At 37.6% G+C, this 27,132-nt stretch overlaps 2 protein-coding genes across 12 annotated transcripts in view; both read left to right on the top strand.

The window, feature by feature from the left end:
- LOC131440137 (uncharacterized) overlaps positions 1 to 27,132 on the top strand; it is a 486,136-nt gene that overhangs the window by 444,862 nt on the left and 14,142 nt on the right. For all 11 annotated transcript variants that reach the window (XM_058611189.1, XM_058611187.1, XM_058611185.1 and 8 more), the window contains one exon: positions 7,677 to 8,689. In XM_058611189.1, the coding sequence (XP_058467172.1) occupies positions 7,677 to 8,575 (899 nt within the window). In that variant the 3' untranslated portion in view covers positions 8,576 to 8,689. The remainder of the gene's footprint in view (positions 1 to 7,676; positions 8,690 to 27,132) is intronic.
- On the top strand, positions 8,726 to 14,649 carry LOC131440150 (uncharacterized). The gene has a single exon (XM_058611195.1). The coding sequence runs from the start codon at positions 12,424 to 12,426 to the stop codon at positions 13,324 to 13,326; it is 903 nt and encodes a 300-aa protein (XP_058467178.1). The 5' UTR covers positions 8,726 to 12,423; the 3' UTR covers positions 13,327 to 14,649.

Genomic DNA, 27,132 nt, shown 5'->3' with positions numbered 1-27,132 from the left:
AACTGAAATTTAAAAATCGATTACGGGATTACGATTACGAACTGCGGAAATATCTTATAAACCAACAATTATTTCGATCCATGGATTGACTTTTTAAACGCGATTTCATGTGATTAGCTGGATGACGTTGAGTCAATCCTATTTGACGTCAACCCAAGTAGCAATCCGCAACTAGTTCATATACGACAAAGTCCAAACTATGTTGCAACAAGAGCACGAATATGTGTTTTATGTTATACTGGTTAAAACATGGTGACAGCAATGTTTCATCATAACATAACTAGTTACGAAATAGTTATTTAGGTTTCCAATCATAACATCTTTGTGTCATATTGAATTAAATATAATTTATAAGCTATCGTTACTTAATCCAAACATATTTTTAATCACAACAATGCTTCTAACCACTAGTTGAAAATAAGTTTATTTGACGTCAATAGTAGCAACCCATAACAAGTTTTGATACCACTTAACCCAACTGTGTTGCAACAAGAGCACGAACATGTTTTTTATGTTATACTGTTTAAAACAAGGTGACATCAGTGTTTCTTTATAACGTAAACATCAAACTAACTATCATTTGTAAGTTATCGTTACTTGATTCTAACATATCTTTAATCACAGCTATGTTTTTAGCTACTAGTTGAAAAAAGGTTTATTTTCCGTTGCGAAACCATTATAAATACGTTAGCGTTTATGTGAATTGTTACTGTGAATTGATATAGCAATAACTTAGATATTATAAGATTATAACATATAATTTACTCATTAATTCAGATAGTTATCGGTAAGTTTTCCCAACGTTATCATAACTAAAATGCAAACAAAACAACCTTTGTTGACTTGAATATGGCGAACACAATATGGAGTCTCAAGAAGTGTATGAAACGTAAAAAAAACCAGGATATTACTTTATTCAAAACTACTTTTTGCCGAAAATAGTGAAAGGCAGGATAGTCATTTTTGTTCTATGCACTGTCATAAACACGAAGAAAATAATATAGGGATTGAACATCGATTGTGATAATATTATAGTTCTCATGATATATGAATTTTAAATGATGAGAAATCACTCTACTTGGAATAATTTTGAGCATTCTGAACATAGGGTTATTTTGTTGTTTATTTTTTCTATCTTCATAAACAGATTTTGATTGAAGGCGCATAAAAAACAGCTAAGTAAAATTGAATTCCGCTCGACAATTTTTGAATCGTTGTGAAATTTGTACCTTGTATCAAGTTTGGGACTTAAAGTACTCTTTTGCTTTTTTATTGATGATAGAAAAGTATTCTGGATTCATTCAATGTTTATAATGTCGATGGTGACTAAGTTTCAACTAGTTTACTAGGAAACAAATTATTTTCAAGTTATGGAAAGATAAGTTATTTCAGTATGGCATTACAACGTAACGACAACATATTTTTAGCCGATTTAACAACTAGTAGAAACTGCGCTTTTTGAGTCATGCAAGTGGTTAGATGTTAGTAACAATCACTCAAATATCTGGTTGCAAACTAGTCACAAACAAGCTAGCATAACATAAATTGTTACTTGGGAAACGTACACTTTTTTCACTGTAATCTGGTTAGTGGTTCTGGTTGGTGCTTTTAAAAGCACATATCATACTGAATTCAGCTCAGCACAACAGTTAGGCAACTTAGGTTCGAGCCCCGTTAGTTTCTAGAAAATGTACGGACAAAAATAAATTTCTTCTTCCTTCTACTTTTTCTTGATGGTACGGCCTTATACTTCTGCTTGAAACTCTCGTCGCTTTCAAAAATGTACTGTAGTTTCTTACCGGCTACGAAAAACTGTATTCTACTGCGAACGACAAAATGTATTCTACCACTGTACCTTACTTTTTCCAATGCTTTAACGCCTTATGACCTTCTGAGTATGTTCTGAGACTATGGTAACCCGTAAATAAGTAAACCATTGATTTTACAGCAAAAACAATTGATTCACAATTAGATCTATGGCTTACAATACATTTTATTGTATTTTGACAAAATTTTTTACATTTCCAACGATTCAATATATTGTTTCTTCGATTCTACAATTGAATTTATTGCACACGTGGTGTTTCAAACCATTAGCAAACTGTACATTTGATTGTTTTCCAAGAAAACATGTATGAGAAAATTTTATGATTTGAATTGGTACGATACTTAACAACCTATACATTCTATTTTAGAAAGAATGTTCACAATTATTTGAATAGTGTATAACAATACATTAAAATATTTTTCAATGGTCAAAGCAAAATTGTGGAAGGTTTTTTAACAGCAAATCGTATTGTTTTTCTACAACATTTTTATTCGAAAATGCTTAAGAGATGTTCCACGATCCAAGAACTACTTGGAGTATTGTCCTTAGGGACTACACTGTGTCACAGCAAGAACTACAACGGCTATAACTTTTTTTGTTTGTGGTTCATACTATAGCTACACATTGCTTACTTGTCTATTTATAGCTGTTCCAGGTAGGTTCCCAGTCGTCCAAGAACTTCAGTGAATACAGGTCTTAAGATCTATACGAACATTCAACAGTCTATGCAAAGTTTTTGAATGCTGCTCACAATCGTAGAGCTAATAACTGCTTATTTGTGTATTTTAATCTTTTCTCGGAACATTCCCAATCATCCAAGAACTTCAGTGAGTACAGATCTTAAGATCTATACGAGCTTACAGCAGTCTATGTATAGTTTTTGAATGCTTCTCATAGTCGTAGAGCTACATACTACTTACTTGGGTATTTTGATCTTTTCTCGGAACATTCCCAATCATCCTTCAATCAGAACTTCAGTGAATACAGGTCTTAAGATCTACACGAGCATTCAGTAGTTTATGTATAATTTTCCAATGCAGTTCATAATCGTAGAGCTTCATATTGCTCACCTGTCTATTTTCGACTGCACCTGGAACATTCACACGCGTTCGAGAACTTCAGTGAAAACAGGTCTTAAGATCTACATGAGCATTCAGCAGTTTATGTACAGTTATTCAATTCTATTCATAATCGTAGAGCTATATACTGCTTACTTGAGTATTTTGATCTTTTCTCCCATGTGGTAACACGAATATGGACCGAGAACGATAAGTTCGTTACTGCCCTTATTCTTAAGGCCTGAACTCCAGGTAGTTTTTGGATGACCTAGAGCAATCACAATGATTCTATTGATCGCATGTTGTTATTGTGTTGATAATGATTTCGTTTGTGGAGCTACCACGTTATTTTGGGGATTACGCCACTACCGATCAACAAATTATGATAAATTCGGATGAAATATCTTCGGTTCGGCTCTGAGAAACCAGATTATGGCATAGTTGTACATAATACTTATGTTAGGGTAACGGCTCTCTATTTCATCTGAGCTCCTATTTCCATCTCATACCTTCACCTCATTACATTGAGCATGAATAATATCTTACAAAGTACCTGAACCAAACTGTAGAATGTTTTAAAGTGATTATTCAAGCTATTGTTAAACTTTCTCATTAGAAGAAGTGGTTTTAAATGCTTCGGTGATCGTTTTTTTTTAATTCAAAACAAACTCACTTTTCAATTTAGGACACATTTTCGTCTCAAGATATACAGTTCGTCATGTTTCTAATGTCACTGTTTCGCACAATTACACTACTTGAATGCTGGATGACTTCATAATTAGTAATGTTCACTTGCCACTTGTTTAATTTACGATTAAAAACTTCAAAAATTACCCGACAGGCAATAAAAGTCTTCAATATTATGAGATGAACGTTTTTCATTTAGTTCACTTTATTGCACTTTGTTTTCATCTCATTTGGTGTCGCAAAGTTGCCCAGTTTTCTCATAATGTTACAAAAAATTGTTTTCCTTCTTCAAATTATCATCAACAAGTTTTTTTTGGTATCCGTGACATTAGTTTAATTATATTGTTGATATTTATATTTCAATAACACTGTTTCGGCTTTGAATATTATTAGAAAGAGCGTGTTAAATACTAATGAAATAATCATTGTGGCAAATCTAGTAGCACCGGTTTCTTTCCGCTATACGTCTCCATAACACTGTTAAATGTGTGTGTTTCATCGGCTGTGCACAGAGATGCTAGATATTTTCATAGAAAACATGTATCTGCTCTATCTGTTTTCACTAATTGAATGAATCAGTTAAAATTGGTTTAAAATTTTATTATAAATGATTATCAGTGTTCATTATCAAATGTTTGCTCAAAAGATTCCCATTTTAACATGTGGTTTGTCCGTTGATTAATAAACTTTTAAAGAAGTACTGCAATCAACTATTAACAGATACTCAGAGAGAAAATTCTAACTTTTTACTTCTCACTTTTTATGAACCTTTGCAAATATGTATAGAATTTAGAAAATCTGTAGTCTGATTCAAATCAGTATGCGAGCGCCAAAATCTAAACAATACAGATAAATCTGTATAAATGGCACCCCTGGTTCTATATTTTGTTTTCAGAAGGGCTAATGCCTAAATAATAACAATTCTTTTTTTTTGTTTTTTTAAGTTCTCCAAATTAACTGCCTAGTAAAATTTCAAATTTAAAACGAAAGGTAACGAAAACGATCCAAAATATTTTTAACGTCCAAATGATTCCAAACTGTTTCTAAAAATATCGTGTGTTGTCTCATAGTTGGCATTAGGCCCTTTTTAAGTAAAATTCTGACACTTTGAACCTGATAGTGCAATATTTTGGGTTTTGATTGCTGTCGCCATTGCTAATTTATGGGATGAATAAAGGACCAACGATAGGATGAATATAAAACCTTTGAGATGAAATTAGGAGCACAGTAGTGAACATATCAGAAGTGTTTTTTGCTGATTTTTTAAATATTATTTAAATTTCCGAGGAATGTGAATCAATTCCCAATGTGAAGCAAGGCGAATTAAGCAGAAATATGAAAAAATCGTAGTGATTTAAGCGGCCAAATCAGGTTTTTAAGGTAACGTCCTTACAAATGAGATGAAATAGGAAGCCCTTATCCTAATTTTCAGTATAAGTATTATTTTTCAATAAAAATAATATCAATTTTCAGAGAACTCTACTGTTTTTTGCTACTTAGCGACCGTAAAAACCACTATAAATTGCTCTGAATGGTTTAGAATCGCAAGTAAAGGTTTTTCTAACGTGATTTAACACCGATAATCTCAAACAATTGCTATTCATTATTTTCGGTGAGACATGAACCTTCATATTGCGGTTTGATTGTGGATTATATTTTATTGTTAACCGCACTCATTATTCCGTTAATTTATTCTTAAAATAACAAAACCTTCAAACAGGCAGAGTTCCGAACATTTCCATTCCGAGGGAGTTTTTCATTCATTTCGATCGAAATACTAATTGATTTTATTGTCTGATCTTCACTCATATCCCGGTCCTATGGCATTTTGAAACTAGCTTTTCAGCTTGATACGAAGTTAGTGAGAATCGAACAAACCATCTCAAAAATATCTTTCGTCCACTACTTCCAGGGTTTCCGGAACCACACAGAATAAAATATTTACATATATTTTCATGCACATATTTGTAGCAGGAAATTGAATATAAAGTTACTTTTCAGATCTTCACTTTTCAATACATTTTAAAAACAATAATAATAGGTTATTAAAATATGATATATAATTCATTGAAAAATCAAGGCTTCCTAATTTACTTTTACATCGATGATGGTTCTCAATCAAATTTTTGATTCCAGTGATGCCTATTCCAAAGTATCATTGAATTACATCATTCGTGTAAATTTCTTTTTTTTTTGTTCAGTAAAGTCGAATTGAGTTTACTTATCCATCAACGAACAGAAGTCCAGTAAACATCAATAATTGATTGGACTAATCACACAGTCACTATGCGAACTAAGTGAACTGATTCGAACGGCATAAGACTTTCGGCCCTACGAGCTTCTATTCAAAAGTCGATTCTCACAGCGATTGCATAATTTCTTCATATGAAAAACATAAATAATTCTGCAACTTAATAATTATACTTCAAACAATTTTTGGTTCGACAAAAATACTTCATTATTACATTATTATTTCATTAATAATAATACTTCATAAGCATTCTGAATAAGCGAAAACCATCTTTGATATAGCGAAGAATTTAGCATATGTGCTGCGCTTACTGTTCTTCGATACCGCGGTAAAGTACATTTTTCTATCGCAGCAAGCTACATTTTTTGTGCTACAGTAGTGCGAACAAGAAGACAGTCACCCGCATACGCATGGCTGCCAAATGGCTGACTAAACGCTGCCAGCTGGAAAAATATGGCTGGCAGACATTCTGGTGACCGACTGCCTTACCACTGCCAGATATACAACTCAAACGATACAACCGTATCCACCAGGATTTTTCCATATTGAAATCTTTGACATTTTCAGCGAAGGTGAGAAGATGAAAACGCTCGGCTAACTTAGATACAGGCGACTTCGTTTTGTCAAATTGGATTTGTTAATGATCTTGGTGTTTTGTTAGATGCTAAGCTTACCTTCAATCTACATCGTTCATCTATAATTTCAAAGGCAACACGGCAATTAGGTTTCATTGCGAAGATCGGGCGGGACTTCAAAGCTCCGCATTGCTTGAAAGCGTTATATTGCTCCTTGGTTCGTCCTATACTGGAAAATGCTAGCCTAATTTGGAATCCGTATCAGCTGGTTTGGAACTTACGGATTGAACGCGTACAGAAAAGATTTGTTCGTCTTGCTCTAAAAAACCTTCCTTGGAGGAATCCGCTTGAGCTCCCACCGTATCCCGATCGTTGTCGACTGATCGGACTCGACTCATTAGAAAGACGCAGAAAAATTCAGCAAGCTGTTTTCGTGGCAAAACTGATTAACGGTGATATCGACTCTTCGAAGATTCTGTCTCTACTTGATTTCCGTGCTTCACAACGATCGCTGCGCTCCACCAGTTTACTGCAGCCGAGATTTCATCGAACGACGTTCGGGTATTACGAACCGATAACATCTTGTTTGAGGACGTTTGGCACTGTTGAACATCTCTTCGATTTTGGTGAACCAACTCACAAATTTTCGCAGAAAATACTACGTTCTACAATTTTATGACTTGACTGATACATATTCATTAAGACCATTTTATTGTCAGATGAATTTCATAATTATAATTATAAATAAAAACCGTCACTGAATCAATTTTGGTAGCCGTCTGGTGGCCATGGCTGCCCAGGTAGCCAAAACGCTATGCGGGCAAATGTAGAAAGATAGAATTTCTGCCTATTTCAAGCGGCTGTAATTTTGGACGCGATACTGTCTCGCATCATGCCTACTGTAATAGAATTTTAGCTTAGATGCAGCAGCGCGGTACAGTACGAATAATAGAAAATGAAGCTGTAGGTAAACAGACTACAGCAATAAAAAATGGTAGGCAGTTTGCATCCCTGAATTCAAAACAATAACACTGAAATTGTCAAAGCGTTAAAAACTCAAATGGTATACTGCAATGTTTCCCAAAAACTGTCGTTCTTTTTTATTTGCAAATTATAGTATTTGTTTCTGAAATGTGTCTAATTTCTCCAAAACTTATATAACCAAACGATTTCTGTGCACATCTATTGTAATCACAATAATAACATTTCTTTCTCTCTTTATCCCATCTGCACCGTAAACTACTTGGGTTTCCCCCCTCCCCTCCCATTAATCACAGGAAAATCCGTCATCAAGTCCTACGAGATACTACTGGGGCACCACGATCAGGACAGGCTGTTGGAGGACGACGAGAACATTTCGGTAACGCGAACCAACTCGACCTTCCGGTCGCGGTCCAGTTCACGGTCCCGGTCACGCCAAGCCGACACTCCCCGTGATGATGGCGTTCTGAATCTGGACACGAAAACGAGAAAGGTTCCAGCCGACGAAGAACGGTTAGCGTACGACGAAACTAGCGCTCGCAGTAAAGAGTCGGAAGAGCTGAAGTCTCGACTGGAAAACGTGTATCAAAGTAGTGTCGAACGGCAGAGCAGAAAGAAAATAAAGCGGTACAGTCCGGTCGAAGATGTGGACACTGGTTCTGAGCAGAAGACACATCGGGATAATGACTATCCGAACAGTTTGGAAGCGTTCCGAGGCGCAAAAAGCAAAAAACCTCCGTACAAAGAAGAAACGGTCATACACCCGTACGATGGCGACAAGGACAAACCCGAATCGCTTCTACCAAAGAATTACATGGAGCAATTGGACCTTCTGAAATATAAATGCAATGGAGTGGAACCAAATAATTTTCCACTACCATTTCCTATTCCCCATCCGGTATCAGAGGGCACGAATCGAGTACTATACCCGGCCGAGTTCCTGCCCTATCTGCTGCAGCCGTATCCCGCGAGTGGCAGCGAATCCAGCATCCCGATGTTTCCGAACCATTTCGTCGGATACCCGCATCAACGACTCTTCGCGGTTTCCGACGATTGCTATCCGAAGGAGGCGTTCAAGGTACCAATTCCGCACTTTTCACCGAAGGCTTCGCAGTCCAAGGGTGACCCGTTCTATCCACATCGGATAGAGCCAAGCCTGCCGCCAAATCAGTCCTCTGTTGCACTCATACACTAATCGTAACCGCATCGCGCTTAAGGTAACCAGAACTCGGACACGGTTGGCTGGTTGGGATCTGACACGGAAACGCTTTGCTTTTGTGCTGCCGCTTTGCTACGCTGTTCGATGAAGGTGAGAATTTTTTTCTACTAAAAATTTTCCGACGATTTTTCATATTCAACCTTCCAAATATATATAGAATTCGCTCAAACTTTATAAAAATGTTACCGAGAGTGTCATATGACAATCGATTCTGCCCGACGAACCGAACATATGTGATAAGTCTTATGCTACCATACAAAACTTCGGCATTTTATTTAAATTAGGCTTCTGGTTCCGGTACTACATGATGATATGTGTGTTGAAATTAAAATTATGTCACTCGTTTTGCTCTTAGATGTCTGAAACGACTTCCTCCTTCTAAGGTTCAAATGAAAGTCCTAGGATCCCATAGAAACTTCTGTTTATTTAAATTCAACTTCCGGTTCATGAGATACATGATTAGTGATTAGTAGTGAAAGGTTTGCATATTTTACTAGTCTACGACCAAAAAAATTCATTTCAATTTTATCGGAATTCGGTAAAAATCATCACAAAAATGATGCAATGAATGCACTGATTTTCAAAAATATCGAAACAAATGAAATGGACCAGGCGCATATACGGAGGGTGTCGGTAAGGAATTCAGACCTCTCCCGAAACTTAAAAAAATGATTAATAAAAACTCTTCTCTATAATCGTGGAAAACTGTAAAACGGCTGTCTCAGTCTTACAATACAAACAAATGTTGTTTACTATCCGACGTTTCGGCCTTTGATGCAGGCCTTTTTCAAGGAAAACTGGAAAATTTATTGTGTTACATTGACAAAAACATAGAGCGTTGAACAAATAATACAATGTAAAAACTTACTAAAGTCTATCGTTTATAGTCAAAATATGTCGATGTCTGACGCTACGTTGTCTGGTCAATTTTAGAACATGCTTTAAGATACTACGAGAAAATGGTCATTTGCATAAATACTGAATCAAAAATTATTTAAAACAATTCTTACAATTGACTGCATAACAAATATTTTGTTTGCATAAATCACGTACAGTATCACAACTACTTAGTTTAACGACTATTCTGAAGCTTTCATCATGGTGATCAAAAACAATAAGCTTATCAACGTTATTAAGTAACGTTATCGTTGAAAAGCTCAGCAAAGTGTTGTGTAGAGTACGGTAGTATTGGTGTTAATCGGAGAGTTGTCATTTCTTATCGTATTTGATGGATTTGATAGAATGTAGAATACCAGCGTAAGTGGTGTTGAGGCCTTGTACATCGGTGCGATGATTAACTGTTTTGGTAGTATTGGAAATATGACACATTTCCAACAGAGGCAAAGCTGTAGATCGCAAAGATCGATCTATGATCTTTGTTTTCTCCAATGCAAAATTGTGTCCTTCATTGATGGTGTGATGAATGAGTGCTGTTTTCTCTTTTAGCCTTGATATTTCTTCATCTGCATGTAGTGGTGGATTTTCAGTTAATTTTAAAAATTGATTAATGTTGGATCGATGACCACTGAGTCTGGTTTTCAGTTGATTGGTCGTCATTCCAATGTATGCATTTTCACAGTCATTACAGGGAATGCTATAGATGACGTTGGATTGTTTAAATGGATCAACAGGATCACACATTGTGAATACAATGAAATGCATTTACCCATTACTCGAAGAACATAGCCCATATACTCATAAACTACAAAAACTGGTTGAACGTTTTAAAAAAGGACTTCTGAACATAGAAGCAGTACAGCATACGTACTACAAACTAAAGCAACTGAAACTCAATCTCCAGGTGTGTCAACAACAAATGCAGAACGTTACTACAACAGAGCTCACTTCCAAATTCATAATCACCCAAAACCAGTCATTCGATAAAAAAAAAGACGTACACAGAAAAGGAAAGCCGATTCCAAAAAATCCAAATCCAAAATTTCATAACAAGAACCAGAACAACTCGAGATAATAATCCTCTATACAATTTTTGTCAAACGGCATCAATAACAACTAAAAGATTTCTCAGAGACAACCAAGATGTATGTATCCTAGAATCAGACAAAGGTAAAAATATGGTCATTATGTATCAACATGATTACGAATGTAAGATGTCTCACTTACTGGACAGTACAACATACAAAATTCTCCCTAGGGATCCAACATCGACCATCCAACGAAAGAATAACGACATTATCTCTCGCATGTACAACTTAAAGCTCATAGATCAAACAACGTTACGAAAATTAAAAACCAGTACTGCACTTTGTCCTTCCATCTACGGCCAACCCAAGGCACACAAACCCAATCTGCCTCTACGTCCTGTTGTTCCTAACATAACCGCCCCAACATACAACTTAGCGAAGTACATAGCAGTGATTTTGAAACAGAGCTTCAACAGTAGGAGAAAGTCTTATAAAGCGCCCCTGCTAGTCAAAATGCCCCCTTTCCTTTCTTAACCATTGAAGACTTTTCTGAACCAAAGTTTTATCACTAACACTATCTTTTCGTAGGATCTTTCTGCTATGCAAGTTTGGTGGTTGTCGTTTGCAGGAAAGTATGAAAAAACTAAAAATTTCATTTGGCAGCTTTTCGATGTAAAGTTTTGCTTCGACTAAATAGATGTTTTATCCGCCATTTCTTTGACATACTGATTATCTCAAAACAGTAACTTTATGGACATTTCAAGAAGCATAATGCATCATTGTTGTGGGATAAAATGTATTTTGTTGTGTGCCATGCCAATGATTTGTTGTGAGACATATTTTACGGCTGCTGGGGCGTTATGTCTGAGGCGAGCGAAAAAAACTAAGAATGTGGCCGTTTTGGAAAATGTGTTTATATCAATCAATTCTCATCTTTTCTTTTGGAGTCTTTGAAAACTATGTTCCTCATCCGTATTGCAACGAAATACTTACATTCTCGAGGAAAATATATCAATACACTTGGAAATATCTCAATGTTTTCTTAAGGGGGGCATATTATAACACTTTACCCTAAATATAACATTGCCGATAGTTTTGATTTTTCGAAGTATATAAACATGATAACAATACCAAAAGACTATATTTTGGTTTCGTTCGACGTAGTATCGCTTTTCACGAACATTCCAAAGAACTTATACCGTTTTCGTTTTTGAACCTAGACGCGGGCTACCTTGACTCCGAGTAAAACGAACACGTGGTACGCGCCCTAAATAACAACTCATGAAAAAAAGAAAAAATAAACAAACTCGGCTGGATGCGTGGTGCGACCCGAGAAAATTTTCAGAGCGAAACTACGCGATTGGAGTCCGATCTAGAGCGACCTCAGGTTGCTAAAACAAATATATCAAACGTTGTTTGGGCGACTCTGGGTCAGCTTTCGGGCTGCTCTGATCAATAAACGAAAACGGTATTAGTCATTAACAACATAATCATGAACTGGCCTAGCATCAAAACAGCAACAAATATTAACTTGGATTTGTTCTTAGAGATGGTTGAATTCTGTCTTAACAACAGTTATTTCCGCTTCCGAGACAAATTTTATCTACAAACGTTTGGAACCTCCATGGGTAGTCCGCTATCACCAATATTAGCTGACATTGTCATGGAAACCCTCATCGAAACAGTGATTAAAAATGTACCGTTTAAAATACCGGTGCTCCGCAAATATGTTGACGATTTAATTCTATCGTTAACTCACGATCAAGTCCAATACACATTACAAAAATTCAGCAGCTATAATAAAAACATCCAATTTACCGTAGAAGTAGAATCAGAACAAAAACTATCCTTTCAGGACACTTTACTAATACGAAATGAAGATCAAACCATAAGCACACAATGCTATTCAAAACCTATTGCATCTGGAAGATTGTTAAACTATCATCCTCGTTTCATCCAATGACAATGAAAATCAATGTAGCCTTAAATCTCATAAAACGAATTACCGCTACAAACAAATCAGCAGATCAACAAAAACATATCATGTATCAACATCTGAAGCATAATGATTATCCATCATCACTCATAAACAGGCTTATCAACAATTTTCACACAAAGCAGCCTCACAATAACACACAACCATCAAATTCAGTTGCTAAAGAAAAGACCGATATAACCCAGGAGACAGAAACTGAAATCACCGATAAAACCACTATGCCAACCAACGATATGCAACAACAAATTCAATATAGATCCATACCATTCATACCCATTCTCAGCAAACAAATTACAAAAGCACTAAAACCGGACTTCCCAACAATGAAACTGAGCCATAGACCGATTAAAACAACACGATCTCTACTCCGACCGATTAAAGATCATGTTGATCCATTTAAACAATCCAACGTCATCTATAGCATTCCCTGTAATGACTGTGAAAATGCATACATTGGAATGACAACCAATCAACTGAAAACCAGACTCAGTGGTCATCGATCCAACATTAATCAATTTTCAAATTTAACTGAAAATCCACCACCACACGCAGATGAAGAAATATCAAGGCTAAAAGAGAAAACAGCACTTATTCATCACACCATCAATGAAGGACACAATTTTCCATTGGAGAAAACAAAGATCATAGATCGATCTTTGCGATCTACAGCTTTGCCTCTGTTGGAAATGTGTCATATTTCCAATACTACCAAAACAGTTAATCATCGCACCGATGTACAGGGCCTCAACACCACTTACGCTGGTATTCTACATTCTATCAAATCCATCAAATACGATAAGAAATGATAACTCTCCGATTAACACCAATACTACCGTACTCTACACAACACTTTGCTGAGCTTTTCAACGATAACTTTACTTAATAACGTTGATAAGCTTATTGTTTTTGATCACCATGATGAAAGCTTCAGAATAGTCGTTAAACTAAGTAGTTGTGATACTGTACGTGATTTATGCAAACAAAATATTTGTTATGCAGTCAATTGTAACAATTGTTTTAAATAATTTTTGATTCAGTATTTATGTAAACGACCATTTTCTCGTAGTATCTTAAATCATGTTTTAAAATTGACCAGACAACGTAGCGTCAGACATCGACATATTTTGACTATAAACGATAGACTTTAGTAAGTTTTTACATTGTATTATTTGTTCAACGCTCTATGCTTTTGTCAATGTAACACAATAAATTTTCCAGTTTTCCTTGAAAAAGGCCTGCATCAAAGGCCGAAACGTCGGACAGTAAACAACATTTTTTTTTTATTCAATAATATAATTATTTTTAAGGCACACTGCTTTAGCTCTAAGGTGCCAAGGACTTTTTCTAATTTTATTAACGACTAACTTAAAACTAGGATAGTATGATTGGATAATGTTGTATTGGGGTCGCAGTGGTCGACTTTGGCAGATCCAACCTTCAGCTGGCGATCGGCACCGGCCGGTGGGTGGAATATATCATGAGTCTTCCAGATGACGTTGGCCGCATCCCTCGGTCTGTGTGGGTCCGCGGGAAACACCCCCAGGCTACGAATACCCGGCGGGTGGCCCGCATGACTAGAGCGACCTTCCGTGGGCGATGATGGTGATGTAAATATAACGAAAAAATATAGAGAAGTAAATATTGCGGAAAACGAAGTAAAATGGGGATATGGGAACGAAATGACTAAGAACGACAGAGATCTAATTAGTTGACATCGAGATGGAGAAGAGACGGGGAGGGGGGAAGCGAAGGTTAGTGACAGCAAAAAGATCTTGTTAGTTCCGATGAAGATGGTGGACAGATGAGGAATCGGGATAATCGGCGGAAGTTAGTGTCGAACCTGCAGTTGAGAAATAATTCTTAGCCACAGTTGAAACAACGTCGATAAATAGGAGGAACTTTCTAAGCCAGATGTAACAGATTACACTTGTATATTAATGTGTTTGAGGAACTGGTATATCAGAAGCATATATGAACTATCCCGACTCGCCAACACATCCCGAACCGGAACCTCAGTCGGTCTACCTCGGGCCCTGAGGGATTCCAATAGCTCCGATCTGGCGTCGCGATACTCTACGCACGACCACACGACATGCTCGATGTCCTGATAACCGTCGCCACAGGTGCAGAGCCCGTTCTCCACGATCCCGATACGCCGGAGATGTGCGTTGAATGTATAGTGATTTGACATGAGTCGTGACATAACGCGAATGAAATCACGACTCACGTTCATCCCCTTGAACCAAGGTTTCGTCGATACCTTAGGGATAATGGAGTGTAGCCATCGTCCCAGTTCGTCATTCGTCCATGAAGTTTGCCAACTTTCGAGAGTTTTCTGACGAGAAATACTGAAAAATTCATTGAAGCAGATTGGTCTTTCATAAATGTCACCTTGTAATGCGCCCACCTTAGCCAATGAGTCTGCCTTTTCATTGCCCGGAATGGAACAATGCGAAGGGACCCAGGCTAACGATATTGAATAAGACCGTTCAGATAAAGTTCGCAAGTGTTCCCGTATTTTCCCCAGGAAATATGGGGGATACTTTCCTGGCTTCATTGCCCGGAGAGCTTCTATTGAACTTAGACTGTCCGTGACAATGACGTAATGGTCTTTGGGCAAGGTTTCAATGATCTCGAGGGTGTACTGAATAGCAGCTAATTCTGCGACGTAAACTGAAGCCGGATCACTGAGTTTGTAAGAAGCGGTGATGTTTTGATTGAAGATGCCGAAGCCTGTGGACCTGTCGATGTTTGATCCATCAGTGTAAAACACCTTTTCACAGTTGACTGTTCTAAATTTATTATAAAATATATTAGGGGCCACTCGAGGGCGTACGTGTTCCGGAATTCCACGAATCTCTTCTCTCATGGATGTGTCGAAAAACACAGTAGAATCAGAAGTATCCAAGAAATGAGCACGGTTGGAAGCAAACGAAGAAGGATTAATATTCTGAGCCATGTAATCAAAATACAAGGACATAAAACGGGTTTGAGAATTAAGCTCAACTAACCTTTCGAAGTTTTCAATCACCAGAGGATTCAAAATGTCGCATCGAATGAGCAAACGATATGAGAGATCCCAGAACCGGTTTTTCAACGGTAAGACGCCCGCCAACACTTCAAGACTCATCGTATGAGTTGATTGCATGCAACCCAAGGCAATACGCAAACAACGATACTGAATTCTTTCCAGCTTAATGAAATGGGTGTTCGCGGCGGATCGGAAGCAGAAGCATCCATATTCCATAACGGACAATATCGTTGTTTGGTACAACCTGATCAGGTCTCCTGGGTGGGCACCCCACCAAGTTCCGGTTATTGTATGAAGAAAATTGATTCTCTGCTGGCATTTTTGTTTCAGATACCTAATGTGACATCCCCAGGTGCCTTTGGAGTCGAACCAGACCCCGAGATATTTGAATGTGAAGACCTGAGCTATGTTTCCACCCCCTAGTTGAAGCTGTAGTTGTGCTGGTTCTCGCTTCCTTGAAAATACAACCAGCTCAGTTTTCTCCGTAGAGAACTCGATACCCATTTGAAGAGCCCATGTGGATAAGTTGGCAAGAGTATCTTGTAACGGCCCTTGCAGATCGCCAGCTTTGGGTCCTATAATGGACACAACGCTGTCGTCGGCAAGTTGTCTCAGCGTGCAAGATGTGTTGATACATTTATCGATGTCGTTTACGTAAAAATTGTATAAAAGGGGGCTTAAGCATGAGCCCTGAGGAAGACCCATGTAACTGAATCGTATTGTCGACAAATCACCATGCGCGAAATACATGTATTTTTCGGACAATAGATTGTACAAAAAGTTATTCAAAATTGGTGAAAGACCATGCTGATGCAACTTCTCAGATAGGATATTTATAGAAACTGAGTCAAAAGCCCCCTTGATGTCTAGGAAAACTGACGCCATTTGTTCCTTACGAGCAAATGCCATTTGAATTTCGGTTGAGAGCAACGCAAGACAATCGTTCGTTCCTTTGCCCCTGCGGAAACCAAATTGTGTATCTGAAAGTAAGCCATTAGTCTCGACCCAATTGTCTAGACGAAACAGAATCATTTTTTCGAAAAATTTCCGGATACAGGAAAGCATAGCAATCGGCCGATACGAATTGTGATCGGAGGCTGGTTTTCCTGGTTTTTGAATGGATATCACTTTCACTTGTCTCCAGTCATGTGGAACAATGTTGTCCTCAAGGAACTTATTGAATAAACTCAGCAAGCGCCTTTTGGCGGGGTCAGGCAGATTTTTCAACAAATTGAATTTTATTCTGTCTAATCCCGGGGCTTTATTGTTACATGACAAGAGCGCAAGTGAGAGCTCTACCATCGAAAACGGTGTTTCGTTTGTATTTGGTGTCGCGGCGCGGGTGATCTTCTGTTCCGGAACAGAGTCTGGACATACTTTTTTAGCGAAATCGAATATCCAGCGGTTAGAATATTCCTCGCTTTCATTCGTTGTGTTATGATTGCGCATTCGTCGGGCTGTGTTCCAAAGAGTGCTCATAGATGTTTCTTTTGTTAGGCCGTCTACGAACCGACGCCAGTAACCGCGTTTCTTAGCTCTAATCAAGTTCTTAATTTTAACGTCTAACGCCGCGTAATTCCGGTAATTATCAGGTGTTCCATTTTTTCTGAATATTTTATACGCGGAGGCTCTCTCCGCGTTTAAATTTGTGCACTCTTTGTCCCACCACGGGTTGGGAGGACGGATGTTAGTTTTTGCGCCGGGTACACGTTTCGTCTGAGCTTGAGTCGCGGTGTCGAGAATCAAGCCAGCCAAAAACGTGTACTCTTCCTCCGGAGGAAGTTGTTGTGTTCTTTCAAGTTTCTCAGATATCGCGGTCGCATAGCTATTCCTATCAATATTTCGTGTGAGGTCATAGGAAACATTGATTGTCTTCGATGGTTTTGAGCCGCTGGTGATTGATATTACGATCGGTAGATGATCGCTACCGTGGGGATCAGGAATTACCTCCCACGTGCAATCCAACCGTAGCGATGTCGAGCAAAGTGATAAATCCAGCGCACTTGGTCTTGCTGGTGGTGCAGGAATCCGTGTCATTTCTCCCGTATTCAAGATTGTCATATTGAAGTTGTCGCAGATATCATGGATCATAGCTGATCTGTTATCGTCGTGAAGACAGCCCCATCCCGTACCGTGTGAGTTAAAGTCTCCTAAAACCAACGTCGGTGCGGGAAGGAGCTCAATGATATCACTGAGCCACCGATGCCCAACCAAGGCTCTAGGGGGAATGTAGATGGAAGCAATGCAAAGATCCTTGCCTTTGATTGTAACATGACATGCGACAGTTTCAATACCTGATATCGAGGGGAGGTTAATTCGATAAAAAGAATAGCACTTTTTGATCCCCAAAAGTACTCCTCCGTAGGGATCATCTCGATCCAGGCGAATAATGTTAAAATCGTGGAAGTTTAAGGATATTTCAGAAGTTAGCCAAGTTTCGCACAATGCAAATGCGTCACATTTCAGATTATTTACTAGAAATTTAAGGGAATCTATTTTTGGGATAATACTTCTGCAATTCCACTGTAAAACAGTGATTAGATCCGTGACCTCGATGGATGATTTAGCCATCGAAGGATACAATCGCTGAGAGAAGGGGCCAATTTGCAGTCAACTGCTTTAAATATGTTTTTACTGTTGGCATGAAAGCAATTAAAATGCTTTTAAGAGGGTCAGAAATATTAAAAGTTGTAAAAATCCAGTCCACAACATCAGAGAACTTAATAAGTCCAGCACCTAGTTGGTTCTCTGACAGATTTTCAGGGACGTTTGGGGATTTTGTTGTCCCGGGAAGTGGTGGGAATTCCATCTCGGAACTGAGTTTTCCGAGACCAGGAGCCTTTTGCTTCGGTGGTTTGTCCCGATTCCCGTTAGCTGTAACTTTTCGAAGCCCTTCGGAAGACACCTTCGAGCCCTTACTAGGTAGCTTATGAGAGGATTTATTCATTCTTTTCCTACAGCTATGAGGGACCGCCGATGATGGACCTTCCAAAGGGTCGTCAGAATCGCTCTCGTCAGTTGACAAGCAGGCATATGGGTTCGTTGTCAGTTTAGGAGGGGTGGCACTCTTAAGCATCTCGGCAAAGGAACGCTTGGAGTGTTCCTTCAGGGAACGCTTCATCCGATCTCCTCGCAGCTTATACGCAGGACATGCCATTAGGTCATGCGGACCCTCCTTGCAGTAGAGACACTTTTCAGCATCCTTACCGCAAGAGCCATCCGCATGAGCCTCCCCACAGTTAGCACACCGGGGCTTATTGCAGCAATGAGAAGCTGTATGCCCCAATTGTTTGCAATTGGTACAATTCATTACTCGAGGTACAAAAAGACGAACAGGCAGACGAACCCGGTCCAAGAGGATGTAGTTGGGCAAAGCAGAGCCGGCGAAGGTCACACGATAAGAGTCAGATTGGGGATAAGACTTTGTTCCATCCCCGGCGATCGATACTGAATGCAATCGCTTGCAGTCCAGTATCTTGACGTTCTTAAGTGAGGGGTCCTTAAAACAGCCCTCTCCGTACTTAAGAACGTCCTCGCAAGTCAAACTCGAATCGGTGACCACACCGTCGATTTCTACTTCGCGAGCTGGCACGTAGACGCGGTACTCCCGCGTAAAATGGTCATTTTGAACGAGCTCATTTGCCTGCCCTGAGCTGGTGAACAGAACCCTGAGCTTATCTGGTCGTATTTTATCAATACTTTTTATAGTATTGTATCGCGAGGACAGATCCCGCGATATTTTCAAAACATTCAATTTTTTTTCTTTAGCCTTGGTCCGGAAATAAACCGAGTAAGGCCCGGCCGAGAGTGCAAGCCCATCGGGATAACTCTTTATGCGAGACTTATTGCTGCCAACAGAAGTCTCCATCTGATCATCGAGAACGGAGGGGTCGGGAGTCAAATTTGACATGTCGCGGAGCTACCTCCGCGCAGAAATAAATGATTCGAAGGGGGGGGGGGGGGGGTAATGAACGGTCGAATGAAGAAGAAAAAAAAATATACAAAATAGTACTTAACTTTTAATCCAACGGGGGCCACCAAGGCCAAGCCCTCGTCGATCGGCGTATCGCCGCTTCGAGGGTGTGCAAAAAACCTCCGAGAGGAAAAAGCACACTCACTTATAATCCGCACAGTATAATCACAATGGCCACTGAAATCTGGCCTTGATCGATCAAACAATCACCGGCTAACGGTACTGTTTCGATCGTCCGCTCACAACAATGCACTGCTTCAGTGTATAATGTACAAAAAACCTCTCACAGAAAAAAGCACTATTGTCTATTACACAATAGCGATATAATCTAGTTTTGATCGTCCGGTCACGTTATCACACACGGCACTGGTTTTTTTCGCAGTAAACACAAAGCACGTCCGTTCGCTCGGAAGGTTGAAACGGCAATGTAAACAACATTTGTTTGTATTGTAAGACTGAGACAGCCGTTTTACAGTTTTCCACGATTATCACCCCAGTCGAAATCAAGTATAACCTCTTCTCTATAAATACGACGCATTTCGGGCCAACTCGAACAAATGATGGCAGCACCCTCTCTGATTTAAACAAAACTTTCTGAACATGCAGACTTAGGTTCAAAAAGTCACTATACATGTTTTTTTTTAAATGGACCCAAACTGTATTTTGAAAAGAGCTAAACATTTTTAAACATTTTTTTTTCAAAGAGCTTTTGTCGAAAATGATAAATTCTACGAAAAAGTGTTATACTAGGGATTCTCACAAAATCACTCAAATTGTTTATGAAAATACTAAAAAAAAATTCTTTTCGATTCCTACACTGAAAAAATAAATTTTAAAAATTTAAAATCGGTTTACAAAACAAAACTATTATAGATTTTTATAAAATTTTCTCCCAAGATAGGTGATTAAGTTTTCTACTAACCGATCATACATTAAAAGGAAACCAAATTTTTCAAACAAAAACTTTTTCTTGTCCAAACTGAGTTTTTTTTATCCAATGTCTTCTTATTAAAAACTAAACTAAACTGAAAGTCATAATCATCCAAGATTCAAATGAATCTCAATTTGTGCGAAAATTTCATCGAATACCTTGTTGCTAGTTGCTCGTTATTTGCAAAAAGTATCAGTACTGTATAAGAAAAAGTTTTTGTTGTAGAATTTTTAAAGTCTGCCAACTCCGAATACGATTTTGCGCGAAATTCGTCTATTCGAATCCTACACTGGAAAAAAAATTAAAGTCAATTTACGTCAAAAGTACACCCCTTTCGAATTCAATGAAATGTATTTTTCCCTTCCAACCGTCCATGTATTGTAAGGCGGGCATTTTTAAGAAAAAAAAGTGTATCTAACTAAAACTTTTTCTTATCCATCCCGATCAGATGGTAATAACAGAATTATAACAACTGGAGTAATTTATTTCAGAAGTGTTTTGTAACAAATTTGGCTGGTAAGCTGTTAAAATAACAAAAATCATTACAAAAAAGACTCTAGCGGGAACCAAATCGTAACAGATTTTGGAACGTTTGTATCACAATTATTATTGAATTTGATATAACTACAGAAGTCCGAAAGCAGAAATTTAAAACAATAGTTGTACAAAATTAGGTAGCAATTTTAACACAGAAAAACTATATCACAGCTAACTTTTAGGATCGTTTCAATCCAAAATTGTTGAATGATTTTTTTTATTAAATGAATAATTTATTTAGTGTTCTTATTTCTTCTTTTAGATTTTTGAAATTCTGATCATTATATTTCGATATAAAGTAACGGAAGAACTCATTTTTTTCAATTAATGAACTTCATCATGAGTCTTGCAAATGAAAATAAAACATCATAACTGACTTTGTAATTATATTGTTATCATAAGTTTCAACTTTCAACTGTTTTCATTTGTTAAATCTCTCAAAATAACACAATTTTTTATACATATCAACTGTTGATATACATGTGTTATGATTTTGTTATGTGTATCTGATCGGGATTGCTGATGCTTTTTGCAAATATCGGGCAACCAGTGTTCTGTGAAATTTCCTCTCAAATTGAGATTCATTCAATTCTTGCATGATGACTCTTAGTTAGCTTTAGTTTTCGATAAAAAGACACTGTAAAACTTTTTTGTAATAAAAAAGTTAATTCTTGAAAATTGATTTTAAACTAAGGTCAACCTTTTTCAGTGTAGGACTCGATATGGAAGTTTTTCAATATCTTTTATTGGAAAATTTGACTGATTTTGTGAAAATCAATAGTATAATACTTCTTTACATACCTTGTCATTTTTGTCAACAATTTGAATAAAAATGGTTAAAAAAGTTTAGCCCATTTTAAATGACAGTCTAGACCAAAGTAAAGTATGCAGTGTGACATTTTAGGATAAAGTTTACAAGTCCAACTGCAAATATGCTTTAGCAGTTTTGCCAACTGCAAATATGAATTATAAAATGAAAAACGTGCTTAATCCACCTAGCAGTGAGATGATACCTTTTTTATCAATCCGAATGTGTTTTCATGACATTATTATAATGACCGTCGTTTTAAGCGGCAATTAGAGATTTTAATCACTCATTACTCTGTAATATCGAAACTGCAAATTGGATCGAATTTGAATGTAAAAGTGTGACAATCGATTATACATTTCATGATATGTCGAAGTAAGTTTCACTTTAGAGTTTATGGTAATTTAAGGTAATTCCAGAGTCGGTATTCAGGAACCAGCATAATCCAAACCGATTCGTATGGCCATATGACGAATACATTGCAATAGTTTTGAGTCCAACTTCAAAGCTTTTCGGGATTGTCATCTTATACATCATCCTGTAATTCCAGAATCGGAAGTCAGAATTGGATAAAATTAATTAATTTTGTATAGGGCTATAAGTTTATTTTAATTTGAATTTTTCTTTCTGAAATCCGATTTGGCTTTTTTTGAGAAAATGATTGCGCTTTGAGAAACGATTCGATACTGGAACCGGAATTCAAAAATCGGTGTAGCCGAAGCCAGATAAATTCACCTGAGTAGCTGTATAGTTTACATTTGTTTTAAAATGCTTGAAAATCAGTGTAGACATCTTCGAGAAATCGTAGTGCGAATTAAATTTTTAGGTACCTTCAGAATAGAAAACGGAATACCACTACAACTGAAATAAGTTTATTTGGTTATCGACTATCCAAATCTACAAACCCGATAAACCTGATTCATTTATGTGATATAGAAATTTTTATATTAATCACACTGTATCCCCGAAACCGAAAGTTGGATCTGACTGAAAAGAAAGATGTTTTATAGAATCTCAAAACGTTTCATTTGAATCTTAGATGATTCTTAGATTTCATTTGAATCTTAGATCTGTTCAGCCATCTACGAGAAAAATGAGTTACACAGTTTTAATTTCGTTTCACATATCATCCTGTAGTTCCGAAACCAGGGGTCGGAACCAAACATAATTCAGGAACCTTGTTTGGGAGCGTACGAGTTTTCATATGAATCTGAGTTTGTAGAAAACAGTTGAGTTATCTCCTAAAAAAATTGAGTGAAACTATTTATTTTGAAATTATTATCACACACGCAGTAGCTGATCTCGACGAACTGATTCGAATGGTATATGGATGGTATGTTCTTCGAGCATTTATTGCTGTAAGTAGTTGAAAACAATATAATTATGGAATTGCTTTCAACTCGAAAATTCTGCCATCATCTGGTATGTCATATTCGAACGATTATGTTGCCAAAAACGAACCGTGCTAAAAACGGTCCGAAGCAAAATGTCACGAAAAAGGATGCTGTACTCAGTCTTTTTGGTACTTGGAAACAAATGTATGTAATAGTATAAAAAATCGTGTTTCACGTTGCTCCCAAGCATTGCTTTGTCATACAATGCACAAAACTCCTACTACTGGAATAGGGGGAAAAGTCGCTTACACAAAAATGTCGATATCTCCGTTGAAAATGGACGGATTTGGACAATCTATGGCTATTTGGATAGCTATTACCGTGCGTACCATTCAATAGCGTTCTAGGTGATAAGGATACCTTTCATTTGCAACTAGTTTGATCAAAATCGGTCCAGCCATCTCTGAGATCTCGACCACAGACCCCCCCTCCATACACACACTCACACACTCACACACACACACACACACACACACACACACACACACACACACACACACACACACACACACACACACACACACACACACACACACACACACACACACACACACACACACACACACACACACACACACACACACACACACACACACACACACACACACACACACACACACACACACGAACAATCGACCCTCCGGGCTTCGGAAAATTTTTCTATAGTTTGAGCGAATTCTATACCTATTTTTTCTATTTATAAAATAAGGTAAAAAAATGAGAGGATGGGTACAGCGTGATGGGTTAGTCGATGCCTTTCTCAGCTGGGTCCGACCCCGAACATAGGGTCAAAAAGCTTTTCTGGCCCGAAGAGGCGAATGGCCATAAGGTTAAAACCTAAACAATTAAATTTAAATTGAAACAAAAGAAAATGAAAAAATTTCAACAAGCGACTTTATCCAAAAAAATTTCCAGAAAATATATACATATTTCTATGCGTATGGAAATTATCCACCATGTTCTGAAATCCCCCCCGAAAAAATATGTCTGGATACCCGCCTGTAATGGGCCTAAGAGATTGTACCTTCGGTGAATCTAATTAACTTTGGCTGTAACGGTTTCCGAATTTCAGTTCCAAAAATAACGGGAATAGAAGAGTTGATAAGCGGTAGCAATTACGGTGAAAGAATTGGGGCCTGCTCCGACAAATACACGTATGTTGTCGATTGAGAAACAGAGTAGAAGTTATTTAGTTTTCTAAATCAATTTTACTCTCTTTTTGACATTTGAACAAAATAAGCAAAAGTGAGTGAGCATAAATTGCTCACTTCAGAGTAATATTGAACTAGCGTGTTAGTAATTTTCTCACGAAAACGCCCGGAAACGATGCATGTAAACACCGGATTTTAATTTCTTTTACTTATATTTATTGTAAGGCGCCTTTTATAAGTTCACTCTGTACAAGAGTGGATAGAACTTTTTCGTGAATATCTCTTGTTGTATTCAACGTAGTAACAAAATTTTCGCTCCATATAATTGGAAATATGGTTGGCAATTTATGATAAAATTTTCAGTAGTATCAGATAATCACAAATAAAACAAAATTGAAGTTTTCTAAAATGTTTGATAAGGCGCGTAAATTTTCAACCGCATGAATTGATCGAATCATCGCACAAAGCGTATCGTGTAAAACCGGCACATAGAAACACGGAATATTTTCAGTGATTGAGTGCAATGGCATTACGACATGTTATGTTCGCTATTAAAAGCAAACAGTAACTTTGTATGGTTATAAACCATGACTATTTTTAATTGGTTTATATGAGGGAGACATATTTGAGCATGTTGTTTAAGACGGTCAACTTAGTTATTCAATTTATAACCAAACTGTTCTTATAATATTCTCGCATACGGCGAAATTGTTCATTCTTTATCACAAACCAAAATCTCTGGCATGATGACAATACTTCACCTAACAGATTCCAACCATGTATCATTTTATAATTGAACTGAACAATATTCAATCAAGATCTTTTTTTCATGGAGTTACAACTGGCTTTTCACTAAAATATTTTGCTTTCGAAGTTTTTGTCATATCAGTGTTCAAATGAATAATATTTTACCATTCCTCGTGAATTTTTGAAAAGAATTATAGATACTTTTTGTCCACGCTTGGCGAGTGGTTATCATAAATGTATAATTTAAGATTTCTTGAAATCGAAGATGACGATTTTCGGTTTGTCGACATTCCTTCAAAGCGCTTTTTTCAACACATAACTGTATAGAAATTTTAATCGACTTGTTCGAATAACTCATCGGTCAAATTATCCTTCGGAATGTTCACCTACATAACTTAACCAACTTATGCCGTAAGAATAAACAATCAGAATGCTATTTAGCACATAAACGTCCGGAGCTGGATTGAAATGTCGGGTTTAGGAATGATGACACAACATTTGTACGTCAGAAAGGCAGCAATCCTGAAATTGTGTTAAAATATTTTCCGTTAAATTATCCGTTGTTTCCCAATGTAGGAACTCGGTATTCATCATGACTGTAAATACCACTGAAATGCTCGAAGTTCCTCGTCGATGACTCATCAATAATTTAAATCCAAATCAATGTTGTTTATAAATAGCGCACAGCTCAATTCCTAGTCGAGCAATTGGTATAGGAAAAGTTTTGATTTGCTACTGCTGCAAGAGAAGGGGAAACCTCCAATGAACTGATATGTTATATGTTTTCGATTCTAGTCTATATTTAATTGCAAATCAAATCAAAGTCATATGAAATTTCCGCGCCAAATGAGTCCTCATTTAGTGATGCCATTGAACCGAAAATGCAATTCGATTATTTCAAAATTGCACACAAAATATGCGTAGCGCTGCTTTCTATTTAACGGCCCCCCTCTCTGCAATGTAACGAATGTGGTAAATTCCTACACTTGCTATTAGGGTACCAATTAGTCACAGTTGATATGAGCGGCACCTCGCAGCTCTGCATTCCAATGTGAATTGTAATTCATTTTTGATGAATATCCGACATGAAATGGAGAGTCACCGGGAACTCATTTCATTTATATTTAACATAATTTGTGAAACGACACCGCATTAAAAACAACACATGTTGGCCCCAAAAGTACGCGAGTCATACCGACATTTTGACTAGAGTACATAGAAACCAACTCAAATTACAAAGTAAACCTGGTCTGAATTAGCTCCACTTAGATGTTGGCCATTTTGTTTCGCTTATTTGTGCGATGTTTGTTGGATAATGTTCGTAGCAAAAAACGCACTCCCAAGCGAAAACAAAAAGTTATAACGATTTGCTCCAAAGATCTAGCCTGCATTGCGGCAACAGCATTCGCATCGATGCACATTTAGCAAAACAGCACTTCGCTGGAAAGAGATATGCTTGTGGGTTTACGACAGAATTTTACGATCGCCATAAAATCGCATTTAGCGCGTCTTGTACCAGAAACTATCCCATTCTCTACTTCCATCCAAGAAGGCCTTCGAATCTTGCTTCGTACGCGCGGAATCGATACACCAAATAGGGGCCAGAAGAGGGGGAGGATGCTTTTTGCAAAACACTGCAGTAAAGTAGGAAATTATTGTCGGTTGCTGTCGGTATGCGTTGTGAGTTCCTAGCGCAGACGGAATCAGCTGCCCGTTTCTCCGGTATGGGTTCGGTCTTCTAAGCCGCGAATCCGTCAACGCTTTTGTCTTGTTGTCGGTAAAGTTCAATAAGCGGGTTACCGTAGTCTTTGATACTGATGCTTGTATATTTTTATGGTAGTAACTACAGTAAAAATCGCTGTTGCTAATCTCACGGTTGTTAGGAATCTTCACACATGAGACAATCCCTCAATCGGTTCGCAGGCCTCTGGCGATTAACCTTTGGGCTACGGGCCGTTCAAGGCAAGACTGGTCCCAGGGTCTTAGGGTTCATGAGTACCGATAAAATATAATACGTATTCGTTCAAATGTGTGATCAAA

Source organism: Malaya genurostris, chromosome 1 (assembly GCF_030247185.1).
Source record: "Malaya genurostris strain Urasoe2022 chromosome 1, Malgen_1.1, whole genome shotgun sequence".
NCBI classification, from domain to species: Eukaryota; Metazoa; Arthropoda; class Insecta; order Diptera; family Culicidae; genus Malaya; species Malaya genurostris.
This window is presented reverse-complemented; position numbering and strand designations above follow the sequence as displayed.